Source organism: Lytechinus pictus, chromosome 8 (genome assembly GCF_037042905.1).
Source record: "Lytechinus pictus isolate F3 Inbred chromosome 8, Lp3.0, whole genome shotgun sequence".
Lineage (NCBI taxonomy): Eukaryota > Metazoa > Echinodermata > Echinoidea > Temnopleuroida > Toxopneustidae > Lytechinus > Lytechinus pictus.
Window position 1 is genome coordinate 13808173 of NC_087252.1, and position 17363 is coordinate 13825535.

The window sequence follows — 17363 nt, forward strand, 5'->3', positions numbered from 1 at the left end:
AGTCAACCGACTTGAAGTCAATTTACTCAGAGTCATGTTCAGGACTTATACTTTTTTCGAGCTCAGAGAGTGTACTGCGGGCGGCAACGGAGTGCTATATCACGATTGCAGTTTCTTTCAGTTGATTTTTCTAATATGTTGTCTGTTTTCTTGATAACTGTTCAACTGGTTTGAGTTATTGCTTGGTTATTCATCTCTATTTGCGTTTCCTGTATTAATTATAATGCCTTAATAACAAAATAATGAGTCTAGATTTGTCATTGTAATGTTCCACGCAGAGCGATTGATGTGGGGTTGTGGTCGCTTATTAGAACAGCCACTATACGTACGTGCATTGACCTACTGCGTACTCTGCGGAGCGAGAGCCGATTTTGAGTAATTGTGTAGTCTTATTCCAGGAATAAATAAATAAGTAAAATAATAGTTATAACAACGCCAGTTACATGTAAAATTAAATACAAAAAATAAAATATAAAAGGTACCGGTGGTACTTTACCTTGACCATGATGCTCCTATAGCTATGCTTCTCTCTAGATTTGGAAACCTCAACCAACCCCATACCATGTGGATATATATATATATACATCTCCCAGTCAGGAAATACACTTAATAATAGATATTATGCCATAAAGTTTCTATTTTGGTCAATAATCAAATTTACATGCAGGAGTTATAAGTTTTCGAGTATTTTTTAGTACATGTTAATATTATTTTGTATAAATTCCATAAAAAATATGTGTTTATTGCATAAACCTGTACATAAGTCTATACAATATTCAACTAGTGGAGGTACCGTGGCCGAGTGGTCTAAGGCGCATGTCTATACATGGAAAGTCCTGGGTTCGATCCCGGCAGCGGCACTTCAGTCCGTGAGCAAGGTATTGAATCTATAATGCTCTTTTATCCTGCTTTCAAATAAATGGAAATGGTATATGCATGATTGGTAACTAGGTGTGCACTTGGTTTGTTAAAAAAATATTCAAATTTAAAGATCGAACTCCGAAATGATATTGACAAATCATGTATCAATATTTGGCCTGGAAACTACTGGAAGAGAGCAGTGCAAGCCGGTGAAAACCTTACGAGGGCCTACCATCGATACCCATTAATAATTCTTATAAGCAAAATGCCGTGCTGTCCATATTTGAATATGGATAGAAAATTATATTGCATTATTAAGGTCTTTAATAACTCCCATTTTTAATATCTTTCATAGCTCCAGTCTGGGTCTTTAACAGATTTTGCAATAAAAGCTCTTGATTGAACCATGCATTAAAACAATGTTGATTCCACATGCTCAGGGAGGAATACAAATTGTTTCATATTATAATTAGTCCCCTAATTTTCGTACCGACCAGGACGTGCCTGTTATGTGTAATTTTGTTATTTTACATCCGACTTAAAGCCTGCTTGATTTTTCTGTTTTTATTGAAATCAACTTTTTATGGGTGGACCTAACTTTTAAACACTGAATTTAGACTTAATTTTAAATCAGAACTTAGGCCTACAACAGGACCCTGCCCGACCTTTTGCCTATTAGCTAGGGCCAACGTGGAGCGTTGTGCCCCAGTGGATTAGTCTTCGGACTTTGAAACAGAGGGTCGTGGGTTCAAATCCCAGACATGGCGTAAATCCCTTCAGCAAGAAACTGATCCACAATGTGCTGCACTCAACCCAGGTGAGGTAAATGGGTACCGGTAGGAAGTAATTCCTTAAGAAACTGTGTACGCTCTGAACGCCTTGCTTAGCCGGGTAATATAGGAGCGCTTTGAACACCTAACAAGGTGGATATGTGCGCAATATAAATACCCTATATTATTATTATTATTATTATTTTGGTATGGTCACATCCCACTGAAATTTTAATTGCAGTAAATTTACAATCAGAGTTGATATCAGTTACACTATTAATTCTACTATTAATTCTACTTTGTAATTGTTCCCATAAAATAGGCACATTAACTTCCGACGTACCCGACGATACCGTGTACACTGATGGACAGAAAACGGTACGGATGGGCGACAGTGTTGTCCTTACATGTCGGTTTCGAGGCTCACCATTGGCTGTCTACTGGAAGAAAGGTGATGACCCAAGAACCGCACCAAACCTTGTATCATGGATTATTGATGATGACGACACTCGTGAATCATGTGAAGATCAAAGCCTATGTGAGATCATGGAGATGAATGAGAATCGTTCTTTGGTCATCAAAGAAGTCAGCATTGCAGAGGAGGGTCGATACATCTGCAGAGTATCGGACTACAAGGGAGACTTCATCCACAACTTTACGGATATCCGTGTATTTTGTAAGTCGTGCATATTTTATCAATGCTGATATTGATACGTTGTAACCATTACCATTAAAGAGAACAGATTTGTATAATATACACAGTGGCGTATCTAGGGAGGGAAAAGGGGGCACATGCCACGGACGCGCAATTATTTTCCCCACCGCACTTCCGGACCCCATGTCTACATGATATGAATATTAATGACTTGAGTCTTCGGAATAAGAGACTACCAAACTCTTTGGCCTAACGTACGTAAGCAAACGTTAAGTTCGGAATTATCCAGTTCTAAGTTAACCATGAGTCATGACATTGATTAGGCTAGCCTATCCCATATATCTTTTGTCTTGTCATTAATGGCAATCTGAAAAGTGTTTAAGAATTGGATCTAGATATACATGTAGATCTAAGGCCTATGTACTAGTAATTTGAGGGTGCTGATTCATTCGTGTCTACATGAACGGTCACAATTAATTTTGTAAATAATAAGTCCTTACCCAAAAGTACTCTTATTAGGTTTAGAATCGTTCATATTGAAATAAAAGTGATCAATAGTCATGTCACAACCTAATATTACATCCGAGTTTTATGACATTTTCAGTGTTAGGCTTATTGGATTTTGCTCTTTTTTACTCAAATCAACTCTTTGTTAGGGTGAACTTGTCATTTAAGTGGGTCGTATCTGCTTCAATAATCCTGACATGATAAAGGTCCTACATGTTTTCGCCTTAAAACATCATAATGAAACGGAACGACGGGGCTGTGATCAAATAATTTTTACAATCATTTCTTCATTTGACTTCTGCAAAGATTTATTTACCCTCTCTCATTTCCTTGTCCTCTTATTTTGTAGCGCCTCCCTCTGAACCGTATCCACGTATTGAGAAATGCCCAGGGGAACCCGTCAACAATGCTTCGCAATCTTGCAGCCTCCCGGCTTCTGACAGTGTCACCATCACCTGCACCGCATCGAATTACTTTCCCGACATCGATCTGTCCTTCCTCCACGAAGTTATTACGACGAACGCAACATACTCGCATATCGTCGAAGAGACAAACGTGGATGGCACTAAAAACAAATCGGTTTCAATCGTCGCCAGGCCGAGTGAAAACCCCTATGTGTGCGTGGCGTCCCGTATCCCTGGATCGCAAGACCGAAGGACAGTTAGTGTAACAGTTTATACTATTGAGTCAACAGTTGCCATGACGACAACCCAAACTAATCAAACGACTCCACCTCACCAGAGACATGGAGCAGCCAAAGTTGGTAAGCATTGTATCTTTGTGAGACCTGGTTTAATATAGGCCTCTACTATGTTCTTGTGCTATGATGAATATAATAATAATAATAATAACGGCATATTTACCCAGGGTAGCCACTTCAGTTCCGAAAACTGTTCTCCCAGTGGGCCCTGCTATTATGATACATTGTGTGTACGTGTGTGTGTTTGTGAATGGGTGTGGGTGTGTGTGTGTTGGGGGCGGGTCAGTCCCTTTTGTTTATACTGTGTTTTTTCTTGTATGTGTTAGAGGTTGTGCCCCTCATGTGTTGGGAATATGTATGCAGTACCAATTAATGTATATTATACAAAATTTTGAAAGGGAACCATCTGTCATAAAACATTGATGTTTGATTATTTATACTTTCTCTTATCAAAGGCAATTCATGTTGCTTAGCGTCGCAGTAGTGTTACCGACGATTTCCATCTAAAACCAGTCAGGGAAAGGGACAGAAACAGAAGAAAAACAAATCCATAACAAATTGTGAAAGCAATTAATTGTGGAATGGAATAAGTAGGCATAATACCATTTTATAAATGTATATTTCCTTACAATTCAAAAAGTGTTTTTTTAAAGCACATGTTTACGATAAAGCATTTATCAGGAAAACATTTATGTATTCAACTGTTTAATGTTTCCTTCTCATCCAATGAATGAAATGGTAGTAGATTTTCGAAACTTATGATCGCTACATAATGTAGTATTACATACTTGACACTAACTAATTGTCAACATTACATTTGATTCTTTACCTCTGTGTGTATTAGTTGTACCAATTATTCTGATAACATTGGTGGCAGTTCTTGTTTGCGTTTTCATCTGGTGGTATAGGAAGAGACGGACATCAAAGTACGGTATGTATATCATCACCTAATTATCTAATCATCCAAATTTGAATAAGTTGTGTATAACTCAGTAATATGCAATAAGAGAATGAATTAAACATTTAAAAGTAACATTAAAACGAGTCTTTTTTAAGGTCGTCGACCTTAAGGGAGAAATATTTAACCTTAATAGCTACATCCTGCTGTCAAATCCTTGGATAATCGTATTGATCGTGGTAGATCTTACCATATCTTGATTTCTGTCATGGCAATCGTTGTGATTGTAAAGGAACAATTAGGACGGCTTAAAACTTTTTCCGATCAGCTATACTAAATATCAATCATAACGGATGCGCAACAGTGTGAACGAGCTGCAAGTCGTTTTCTTTACTTTTATTAATTTTACAACCCTCTTGAATAAAGACTTAACAAATTGATAAATCAATCAATGAATAAAGAAACTAAATAGCTGACTATTTTCAAGGACTCCTCGGGTGTATAGTAGTCAACAGATAGAGCAAGCTATCACGATCATTCAAATTCCCACATTCATGTATCAGCTAAATTATTTGTGATTAATTTATGGATGCATTTTTGACCTCCAAAATCAGATCAATGGTCTATCCTGAAAAAAGAAATATGGGAGGATTACTGAATGGGATAAGGAGAAGGGAATAATTGGGAAGTAAAAACCTCTTGGTCACTGTGTAAAAATGATAAACGTCTCTTTATTGAAAAGTGTACAGGACAAAATTCAAAACCGTCGCTCTATTGACCAAAATAATAAAGATGTAGATTTTTAATGTGTACAATGATATTAAAGGGGAATCCAAGCCAAATAAAAACTTATTTTTATAAGGAAAAGAAAAATCAGACAAGTTAATAGGTGAAAGTTTGAACAAAATTGGACAAACAACAAGAAAGTTATGAATTTTTAAAAGTTATGGCTAAAATGTCATTTTCCCCAAAAGTTTTATTTCAAATTATATTTTTCTTCCATGAGGACATAAAACAATATACTACCTGGGTTATATTTAGATTACTGCCCCAGGGGAATGGGAACTTAGGAGAAAACCGCAAATCACTGATAATAAAGTACATGGCCTATGGGAAAGTTGTCCTTGCCCCTTGTCATAATTTACTTACCCAGTTGCCAATTTGAAATCTACATAGTATTGGTGATCTCAATTTTAAAGCAGCTATAACTTTCTTATTGCTTGTCCGATTTCTTTCAAACTTTCACCATTCTGTTTAATTCATTTTTCTCCTTCCTAACACAACATTTTATGGCCAAGGCTGGATTCCCCTTTAATAATCTGTCTAGTATGATATTAGTAATAAGACCACCCCAAAACCAACACTAAGTCACCCAAAATGAATCTTGAGACCCTTTTTCAACTTGAGAGCACATCCTAAATTTCACAATTATATGAGAATTTTCCAGAGTGTTTAATATAAATACATACAAGCAATTTATTGAATGCGGAAGAAATTCAAAGAGAGCTTTAAAACACAACTTCGGGGAAAACAAGGTTTAGAATTACGGGTTTACTGAGGCCCGACATGTATTCAACTATGAAACCTCCAAGTAGTCTGCCAAAACATGGTGTCAAAGAAACTCAGTATCTTGTATTTGGTATTTTAATCAGCTTTACAATTTCAAATTTTTACAGTATGAAGAAGAATTACCCTTTTTGAAAGGCTAATTTAATAATTCGTAATTTTTGAGGACTTTATTTTAATTTTGGCTATTTTCAGAGAACCTTCCCTGGTGACTTACATGTATTGTTAATTTTGGGGTGGCTGGTCACATGTTTATATTATTTATATTATTTTTTTATAGTCGTAGTATATTAATACTATTGTTATCATTATTATTTCAGGGACAGGAGACTCGGAATCAGCGCCTTTGCGTCCGATGCAAGATATCAAAGGTAAGTCTATCCCATATTTGAGCTGTTTCAAACAAAATAATTTAATCGCACATTATCATCTTTCCTTCTCTTCGCTTATCTATCTGTCACTCTCTCTCTCTCTGTCTCTGTTTTTCTCGCTGTAACAAAAACCTACATGCATAGAATTTTCACACATATTAAGCGGTGATAATCACATTCGTATGAGGATATGTCCATATTTCTTGCTAGTAAATGGTATGAATATCGCGGATTCTCTGGTCGTTCTTAATTACATTGCCCGGCAATTCATGAGCTGTACTCACGTTGTGGTTAATTAACTTTGTCACATTATGCAGTGTAAACACAGGGTGTACCACAGACCTGTTCCAATTTATCACAGTGGAATGACTATGTGAAAATACTCTAAACCACAGTGTTCTCACACTATGTGACAACAGTATGTTTTAAATACAGTGCTGTGACTTAGCGTTCTTTCCAGCAGGAAGAATGTTTCTTAGAGCAAAACACCAGTTGTATTTTTTGTTATAACTATTGGTATTATCATCACCGTTATTATTTCAAAATTATTTTTAATGTTATCAATATTATTATTATTTTCATTATTATTATCATTAGTTGTAGTATTAGTATTATTATTATTATCATTTTTATTATTATTATTACTATTATATTAATGTTCAACAGGGAAAGTATCCTTTTATGAATTATGGCACTTGATACATCACGTGGAAACTAAATACTCGGATAAACTACGGGAGGCCTTCATCTACCTGAAGATCTGTCCTGCAGGAGACGAACTAACTGCAGACAATGCATATAATTTCCTTTGCCAGTGGAAGGATACAAATACATACGATGATGAAGCTACAATGTTGAAAAATGCATTAATTGGACATGGATTTGAGCGATCTTGGAAAGGATTGTGTGGTGAGTTTTCGTCTAGATACAGCTTATATAAGTTGCTCCTTTAATAGTTACTTAGAATATTTGAAGAAAAAAAGAACTTAGACCGATATCCAATCAAGATTTTCAGAATAGAAGCATGTATAAATATTATGCAATGTGATAGCCAAGTGTCCTCATTGTCTATGACATTTGTTTTTACAGAATCCTGAATGCAATAAATAATCTAGATATACTAAAAAGTGAAAAAATAAGTAAATGGATGGACATTAAATATTCACAGATAATAAATCAAAATGACATATAATCAACTAGGCAAACAAGTTATATTAATCGAATCAAATACCACCAGATAATTGTAATTATTAGAATGCATACTTTTTCTGCAATAAGGCAACTTGTTGTTATAAAAGTGATGTCTATCTAGGTGAATATATGAATATGTATGCTGAATGTAGTGCATGAATAGATTCATATAGATATGATAATGGTTTTATTTTTCAGATAGGAGATATGACACAACGTATGTCCCTGACAAAACGTTGAATCGTATTTTATGGAACGTTGGTGGTGAAAAAGACATTATAACTTTTCTTCGTGAACTTCTACACGGCACCCCTGAGGCTCAGTTGCAATGGCATGGAAATGAAAGTGATGGAATAAAGGATGCTACGAATTTCTTGAGGCAATGGTGTGACAAAGAACATGAAGTTTAGCTCTAGAAAGAGCCAATTTCAAGCCTTTAGACAGATCATTTTTCGAAGGTGAGTTAAAAAGGAGACCCATCTTTGTCTAATGAAGTCCTGATAGATGAAAACTAATGCATCAAAACTGGTCCCCTGTGTCATTTCTATTTGGTTTGGTAATTGTTGTATTTAAATGATCAGCAAATACATCCATACGCCCGCGCATACTTGCATATATGTATATAATTTTGGTGTACATATATACCGTGTAAAGAAAAAATTGGCACCTCCCAAATCCCTAATTTAAGTCATGTATATTTTATTTAAAATACAACCAATCTGGGTTGTTGATTTTTGTTTTTGCTTTTTTTTTCGTGTAGATCTTGTAGTGCCCGAATATCTTCACCAAGAGATATCCCCTGATGAGATTCGGAAGTGTGTCTACAGACTCGCAGAAAGGCATGTTAGGAGGTTGGCTACGTCTGTTAAGATAAAGGATGAAAATCAAATAACCACCACCATCGATGAAAATAAGGAAGTGCTGTTGATCGTTGAACAGATGATAAATGACTGGTTGATTGGACAAGAATGTGGCAACTATGAGAAGAGATGTAAACTGGATGATGCCATCATTGAGATTGGTCGCCATGATTTGACAGGTGTCGTATTCACATCAATATTCTAGTTATAAAACTTATTAAAACCAGTGGGTTGTGAGATATACATAGATTTACACACGACTGTGGATCATGTCTTGTATCAGATAATGTACATGGCAGTTTACTTTCTTTAATTTCATCGAAATCGGTGCCGCTTGAGAATCGATATGGTTGGTCAGTGTTGTTTCATTGAATCTTATCTTATGATTTTGTCCCCGTTATTAATATGTAAAAACTTTTCGAAATCAATATTCTAAGAATTGTTGGGATATACTTTTCTATTCGTCTCTACCAGATTCATTTGGGACAACGAGCTACAGAGCCCAATCAGGAGATGATCATGAGACAGAACATTCTTATGCAAAGTACTTCGGTGAGTGTCATCCAGGGGAGTAACTACGGGGGGGGGGGGCGTGCCATCCCAGAGATTTGATGTGCCCCCTGAAAAAATATTCCGCTGAAAAAAATTAGTAGGGCCTAAGTTACAACATGATTTACATTTCTTGCCTATTAAGTGTTATACATATTTATCTGACAGTGATGTCAATATCAACAAATTCCACGCTTTCCTTAAGCATATTAGATAAATTTAAGAGAAAATAACACTTTCATGAATTCTTGATAACTAAATTTGCCCCTTTTCTGGATGGTATATGAACAAGCTTCATATCGTGCTTAGGAATATTAAGGAAGATAGTCATCATTTACATTTGATGACAAAATATCCTTAGAATATAATTTTCCCACACAGAGCTTGGAATGGTGCTTAAATTGACCCTTTTTCAGATCGGAATATCAAATGTTTTCATCTCGCGCTTCGAGCTCGCATTGTTGATCTTCAGGATCAAAACAATGTAATCAGAATGCCCAGATTCTAGGTCTAAATCTAAAGTACACATGTTTATAGAGATACGCAGCTTGTTCATTATCTAAAATTTGCTTAAATTATCCAGTTTCAGATCAGAATATCAATAATTTTCTGCCCTCGCTTCATGCTCGCATTATTGATGTAGGAAGATACCCAATTACCCATCCTGTTCATGATCAACAAAACATGAATAGAGGGTCCCGTTTTTAAGTCTAAAATATCAATTTTCTTCCGCTCGCGCTTCGCGCTCGCATCATTTATTTTCAGTTACATACCTATCCCTTTCATAATTACAAAAAGTTCTCAGAGTGACACTTTATCAAATATCAAAAGTTTCCACCTCGCGCTTCGCGCTCGCATTATATAATTGCAGAATTATGTATCGTCTTCATGGGTAACTGCAAACAGTCCTTACTGGGTCCCTCTTCGGTCAGGCTAGAACGTTTATTAAAAATCTCTGCTCGCGCTTGGCGCACGCAGTAATGATGTCTAGTTACATACGCATCTTGTTCAGGATCACAAACATTACACAGAATGTTACATTTTCAGGACAAAATGCATGAAATTTCAAATAAAATAATACGGTTTCTGAGATTATTGATGTGAATATGGTGATATGTTATTTCATATCGAAAGCATTTTCAGTTTAATAAATGATTAAGGATTCAGGATTTACTATTCATACCATTATACCAGGCATTGTGGCTCGGTGGTAGAGCGTCCACCGCATGAACCAGAGGTCATGGGTTCGATCCTCGGCCGAGTCATACCAAAGACTTCTAAAAATGGGACCTTCTACCTTAGAGCTGGGCACTCAGCAATTAGATTGGAGAAGGGTAATTGCAGGGCCCGCTGGTAGAACAGTTTCCTAACTGAAGTGGCTACCCTGGGTAAATAAAACGTTATTTTATTTTTTGTGTGTTTATATGACCCACAGATTGCAGCAGTTTATTTGATGACGACATTGAATCGTTGCTCAGGTATCTTCCAACAGGTGCGATACCAATGTTTCTCGAAAAACTGGGGATTTCACAAGGAGACGACGATGTCGGAGAAAGGCTCCGATGCTGGAGAGATCGAAGGATTGGGAAAACAAAGGGATGTTCCCTGCAAAAAATAACTACAATCCTTATAGAAACCCTGCAGGAGACAAATAACAATTACGGTAATTAAATCAGAACTGATGTAAAACCTGACGGAATCGAGTCTTTAATGAGAGTTCAAATTGCTTTTTTGCAAGATTATTAGGAAATAAATCTTGCGTAGTAAATATTGCTTCTAGTCATTTTTGGATATTATTCCATTATCACATATTAGAATCCGATCTCGGATATGCAAAGGAGAAAACCTCCCCAACTTCCCCCATTTCTGAAAAGAATTACACTGGATTCCGTATAAAGTGGATATTCTCAGTGGCCTTAATTCTTATTAAATCTTGACCAAAAGCATGAAACACGTGATATCAAAATAAGTGATATCCTATATATATTGGAATTCTTTTTTTTCTCCAAAATGCACTTCTTTAGTTAAGAAAAGTAGGAATACACATTTATTTTGGATATGTTTTGGTGGCAGAACCTTCCCAGCTACTTGTCAAACCAACTTTACGCTCAGATGCGGTTACTTCTCTAAACTAAGGCCTTCCATGACAATATTTCTCCTTCTGAGAGCATACAGTCCGTAAATGTATTTACTACACATTCCTAATTTCCATTTTACCTTATGCGCTTGGGAAACAGCTAAGACGACCATGATATATTAACATTGCATTTGTTTAACGATCATTATCAATTTCTTATTTACATTGTAACTACATGAACTGAGTCGCTGCCGTCGTAAGAGTCATGCTATCAGATCATTTATTATTACCAATATTATCATTATAACGGAATACCAAAAAAAAAATTATATTATCATATATTTTTACCAAATATTTTAGGAGTAGTGTGTAAAATCTTTTGATTTTTCAAATTGTTTTAAAGTGTTGTCCTTGAACGATGATGATCTGGAAAACATAGTTGCAAGCATGACCTCTCCAAAGCAGATGGAAGTACTCGCATCGAAGCTGAAGATAAAACCGGAGGGACCACCACTACAAACCCTCAAAGACTGGATGGATGGGTCTAAAAAGGACAATCGTCGTCACATTTTGTGGAAAGCGCTCACTTCGAGTGAATTATCAGGTTTGTAAAACCAAAATAGAGATACAATGTTGCAAGGAAAGCCATTATTGATCATTACTCGGTATTAAGTATTTGCTATTGGAAATTAAATACTACGACAATCATAAGCGATGCACGTAACTCAAGCGATCACCTAGTAAAAATGCTTTACACCTTGTTTATTTCCTCGCTCCCTTACTTTTTAAAGCTTGGACATGTTGGATGAAGTATGAATTAAAGTGGCTATCAGATTACAAGCACCGAGGCTGCATAATGGTGGGGGGGGGGGGCAAAAAATTCATCTCTGAAATTTTTCCAGGTCTCTAATTTTTACCTGCATATACAATGAACAATGAACATGGATATCAGGTGTAAGGGAAAATTAAGAAAAAGTGTTAGAGATGGTTTAAGTCAGAGCAATCATTGCAATCTTGAGTATGAATTCGTTTTTTAATGGAATTACATATAATATTTTTCATCTTAAATTGTTTGTAATTGCGGAATACTATAGTGCTATTTGTTGACTAATATTTTACAAAGTTGTATTACATTGCCATTAGGATGTATAGAATTCAACAGGGATGGATGAAATAAAATTAAAACCTCACTTTATTTCAAAAACCTTATTATTTTTCACATATTCCAAAGACGCTTTTTGTCTCACCTGCATAGCAGAGTGAGACTATAGGCGCCGCTTTTCCGACGGCGACGGCGGCGGCGGCGGCGGCGACGGCGGCGTCAACACCAAATCTTAACCTGAGGTTAAGTTTTTGAAATGACAGCATAACTTAGAAAGTATATGGACCTAGTTCGTGAAACTTGGCCATAAGGTTAATCAAGTATTACTGAACATCCTGCTTGAGTTTCATGTCACATGACCAAGGTCAAAGGTCATTTAGGGTCAATGAACTTAGACCATGTTGGGGGAATCAACATCAAAATCTTAACCTAAGGTTAAGTTTTTGAAATGTCATCATAACTTAGAAAATATATGGACCTAGTTCATGAAACTTATACATAAGGTTAATCAAGTATCACTGAACATCCTGCATGAGTTTCACATCACATGACCAAGGTCAAAGGTCATTTAGGGTCAATGAACTTTGGCCGAATTGGGGGTATCTGTTGAATTACCATCATAACTTTGAAAGTTTATGGATCTGATTCATGAAACTTGGACATAATAGTAATCAAGTATTACTGAACATCCTGTGCAAGTTTCAGGTCACATGATCAAGGTCAAAGGTCATTTAGGGTCAATGAACTTTGGCAAAATTGGGGTATTTGTTGAATTACAGCCATAAATTTGAAAGTGTGTTGGTCTAGTTCATAAAACTTGGACATAATAGTAATCAAGTATCACTGAACATCCTGTGCGAGTTTCAGGTCACATGATCAAGGTCAAAGGTCATGTAAGGTCAAAGAACTTTGGCCACGTTGGGGGTATTTGTTGAATTGCCATCATATCTCTATAAGTGTATTGGTCTAGTTCATAAAACGTGGAAATAAGAGTAACCAAGTATCAATGAACATCTTGTGCGAGTTATAGTAGTTTTCAAAATCAGCACTGCTGCTATATTGAATCGCGTGATGCAGGTGAGACGGCCAGAGGCATTCCACTTGTCATGAAATGCCTTTTCTTTTTCTAGGATGTATCGTTCAACAACTTCCTTCAGAACACGTTTACAAACCTGAGATATTACGGTTAGCTTGGAGCATGTTTTTTATTGACGTCCTGCCATTAGCGAACTTACTCGAAATGAATTTCAACAGTAAGAATTCCAAATTGAAAGGAACTCTTACTTTGTTGCGGAAACTGTTTGAGAAATCGAAGACGTTAGACTCAGTTTGTCGTCGTGATTTCTCTGTTGCCATCAGAAACCTAGGCTATCTGGATGTTGCACGATCTGCATATATTGGTAAGAAATGTGGACAGAGATTACACCTTCATGTAAATCAATTTAAATATTATAACACTGTTAAGCAAACTATCGAGGGGCATGACTTAAGTTAATGAAAAATGTGACATTTTCGGCCAAGGTTATGATTGATGGAGAATTTTTTAAAACCTTGGTTCTGGGTGGCAGAGTATCCTTAAAGAATTATGATGATATGTTTTAGGTTATTTTTTTACGGGAAAGTGCTTTAAAAATGGTAGGATTTTAGTTCAGTGGTCAGAAAAGTGTGCCCCTCCTAATGTGGATTACCAGGTAGGCCTACGTCACTGATATTGAAGTAGTCCAGATGGTATAGCTTTTATAATTTTTTTCCTTTCGCTCCACCACTGAACTATTTTTCTCCACTTTGCACTTACCCACAGATGGGTAATTTTCGAAATTACACTTGATCGAAAAGCGATCCCGTGAACAATTGGCAAAGGTTCCTGAAATTTGTTGCTTACGTTTGTCACCTAAAATACCTAATTTCCTCCCATTTTGTATTCGCGTTCTTGCAAAACCTTTGTAAGCCCCTTGAATACGGCCCCTAAGGCATCCCTCATCATCTTGTTTAAGGTTTCAATTTTTTATTTTTATTTAAAGTCTGATGTATATGTTTATACATAGGTTATGACGCAAGCCTTAGCGAACTGTGCAACATGGTATCAGGGCTGTCGAAAGACGAAATTTTGAAGTTGATGGACAATCTGGAATTGGAGAAAGATATTCTGTCAGTCTGTAAAGGAACAACAGGAGAATACGACATTGTCAGACCCATGGAGATCTGGAAAAGACAACATAGTTTAGAACCATTCCACTACAGATTAAAGTTAGCATTTGGTCTACGTGCTGCTGGAAAAACCGAGATTGCCAGAAAGATTATTGCAGGTATGCATTATACTACTATACACTATTATAAAAAAAAACTTTTCATTGATTTGCTACATTGAAGAATTGCTTCTATCATTTATTCAATTCAATTCAATTCAATTCAAGGTTTATTAAAAACATGAGTCGCAGCCAAATGGCTGAATTGGTCATGTATACAAAGTAAAAACAATTAAAAGACTCATTACATATTTCAAACATTAAAAAGCAGTACACCTTTGTAAAAACTGACATGAGAAATATGTGTATAGGCAAGAATACTTAGGAAATGAACATTTACATACATGTACATAAGATAATGAGGAAAAGTTAAATTAAGAATAATAAAAACAAAAAAAACAAGTAAGCTATAAAAGATCAATAAAAATATATATATATTAAATAAGAGTTGATTTCCTCATTCATGAAAAAACTTGATATTGCAGTAGGCTGGTATCACCATTTATGTTATGTTATATGTTATGTTATATGTTTTAAAAGCGATCGATTGGGCAAAAGTAATTTGTTTTTTAGTTCCACTTTAAGAACTGTTTTAAATCCAAGGGTCTTGCTATATATTGATAAAAAAATTATCAGTGTCTTAGAAAATAAAGAAAATCACCAGAATGTGACCAATTTCACCCTCAGCACCCTGCATACACACTCTTTGCGGCCACCATTCAAGTAGGCATATTCCTTTTCTACCTCATAATGCCATTCTATTTTTCATATATTAATGTCATACTAAACATGCTAAAAGATAACGTCCATATTATAGAACCTATATCACTAAGTGTGGACTACTTACATTCATTTCATTTCATCCATACAAAAGGTTAAGCAGAGTGTCACATTGATGGCATGTGTCTTGATATTTATACTCATTTTCCTGTGTATTTCGTTTTGTGTGGATAGGTAGCTATGGCATGGTGGCAGTCAATCCTGATGTCTTGAAAAGCATATGCAACGGAATGGGCCATGGTCACCTGGAAAGGCTTGTGGACCACCTTGGATTAAACGTCAAAGGAGATAACACTGTCGATACGTTAGCCCTTGTTATCCAGTGGGCAACAGGGTGGTTCAGCAAAATTGACAATTCGTCATTTTTCGAATCCCTCAAGGACAAGTTTTTAAATGAGGTGAAATCTCGTAAAGAATACATTGATAATCTCTACAAGGCAGGATTTGTCGGAATTGCTGAAGAACTAATGCTCCTTGAGGTCTCTAGATTGTGTCCCATCAAGCAAGTTGTAGACGAACCTTGTGAAATTGAAAATCAAGAAACATCTGAACAAAATGAATCTGAGAACAATCCGCCAATCGAGGAATGTTACGAGGCAACTGTTTTTTCCCCAAGTACGGATGGTCAAGACCAACCATGCAACAATGAGAATGGAGATACGCAACTGTAGGGATATGCCTGACCTGTTGGAGAGCTTCTTAAAGTTGTTTTCCGGAGTGAAAATACATTTTGGAAAGATACTTCTTTTTAAAATATTAATCTAATTGTAGTAACAAAGACTCCGCTGAGATGGTTATTAATGAGAAAGGGTTGGGAAAAGGTTGTCATAGCTACCGAAGGAGAATATGGTAATTGTAAATAGAACTATAAAGGTATCTACTATACAAGGATTTTCCCCCGTTTTCAAAGTCAGTTTTAATAAGAATTCATTTTTTCTAACATCTTTCTTTTTGTGACGCACTGTAACTCGATTGATGGAATAATAGTTGAGTAGTGTGCATATAATTATATAGATAGAGCCTTCAAACAGTTAGTTATATTCATAAAATTGTTTGATGAAGGCCCAGTGGTCAGAAATTGTGTGTACAATGTCAGTACAACTATTGAATTCGTCATAACTAGGTGCGGTATTCTGGAAAAATCTTATTTTTTTGCCATTAAATTTTTAACTGTCTTCGAAATGTGACACTGCTATGATTGTCACAAATCGGTATTCTGAACAATGTTTTTTCTTTGTCATATCTCTGAGAAAGATAGAATATCGAGACAAGACAATGTTCAGAATATCGACATCACTAAGTTGTCATGTCTAAAGAATCATGGGAGTTATGATAACAAGACATTTTATGTAATTTTTGATGCCCTGTGTTCTTCGTGTTGTATATGAATTCACAATTTTATATTAGATATTCATTTTCTGCATATATTAGAGTCTTTCTTGACTTTTTCAATATGACTTATTAATACATTCGCGTTAATTGACTTTCCATTATGTCCTTTTCTAGTAGTAGTTCATGTTTTGAAATTTCACGAACTGCAATAATTTGCCCCTGTACTCTCAGCTGCGAAAAATATGGAAATAGGTTGTTTAAATATATATATATATAATCATTTTACTTTTATTAAAGTGTTTAATCATGACTTATTGAAAAAATAGATATGTATATATATATATGCTTTAACGATAAAAGTCAAGGGTTAAGTGCTTGAAATCGGAAATGATTAGTTCTGGTTAAATAGTTAACAAGAGATCCAGGCTGAGGGATAACATTACTACAGTGTTTATTCCAGGATATATTGAAATAGGATTAATTCCTAATCCACCTGCCCTTTTAGGTCAGAGCCCACCGCTTTGATATCACCTTTTGCTATTTTTTTATGTAGTACAAAATATTACAGCACCTTAAAATTCACCGTTTGCTTGCACAAAATGGTAATACTATCAGAAGTTAATTGTTGTTTTGGTCTCGCCTGCATAGCAAAGCGAGACTCAATAGGCGCCGCTTTTCCGACGGCGGCGGCGTCAACATAAAATCTTACCGAAGGTTAAGTTTTTTAAATGACATCATAACTTAACAAGTATGTAGACCTAGTACATGAAACTTGGACATAAGGTTAATCAAGTATTACTGAGGATTCTGCCTGAGTTTTAGATTAAGGTTACAAGTCATTTAGGGTCAATGAACTTAGACCATGTTGGGGGAATAAACATTAAAATTTTAACCTAAG

At 35.8% G+C, this 17363-nt stretch overlaps 1 protein-coding gene across 1 annotated transcript; it reads left to right on the forward strand.

The window, feature by feature from the left end:
- Positions 1 to 826: 826 nt before the first annotated feature.
- LOC129267154 (uncharacterized) lies at positions 827 to 15887 on the forward strand. The gene is made up of 12 exons (XM_064104116.1): positions 827 to 878; positions 1954 to 2307; positions 3143 to 3556; positions 6278 to 6328; positions 6995 to 7237; positions 8280 to 8558; positions 8854 to 8931; positions 10364 to 10591; positions 11409 to 11609; positions 13238 to 13507; positions 14153 to 14413; positions 15308 to 15887. Exons 1-12 carry the CDS (start codon positions 827 to 829, stop codon positions 15802 to 15804), a joined length of 2928 nt encoding a protein of 975 aa, XP_063960186.1. The 3' UTR covers positions 15805 to 15887.
- The last annotated feature ends 1476 nt before the right edge of the window (positions 15888 to 17363 follow it).

Coding starts and splice junctions, on each gene's coding strand:
- LOC129267154 (XM_064104116.1), top strand. CDS start 827: ATGGAAAGTCCTGGGTTCGATCCCGGCAGCGGCACTTCAGTCCGTGAG. Junction 11,610..13,237: donor CACTTCGAGTGAATTATCAG/GTTTGTAAAACC, acceptor TTCTTTTTCTAG/GATGTATCGTTCAACAACTT. Junction 13,508..14,152: donor TGCACGATCTGCATATATTG/GTAAGAAATGTG, acceptor GTTTATACATAG/GTTATGACGCAAGCCTTAGC.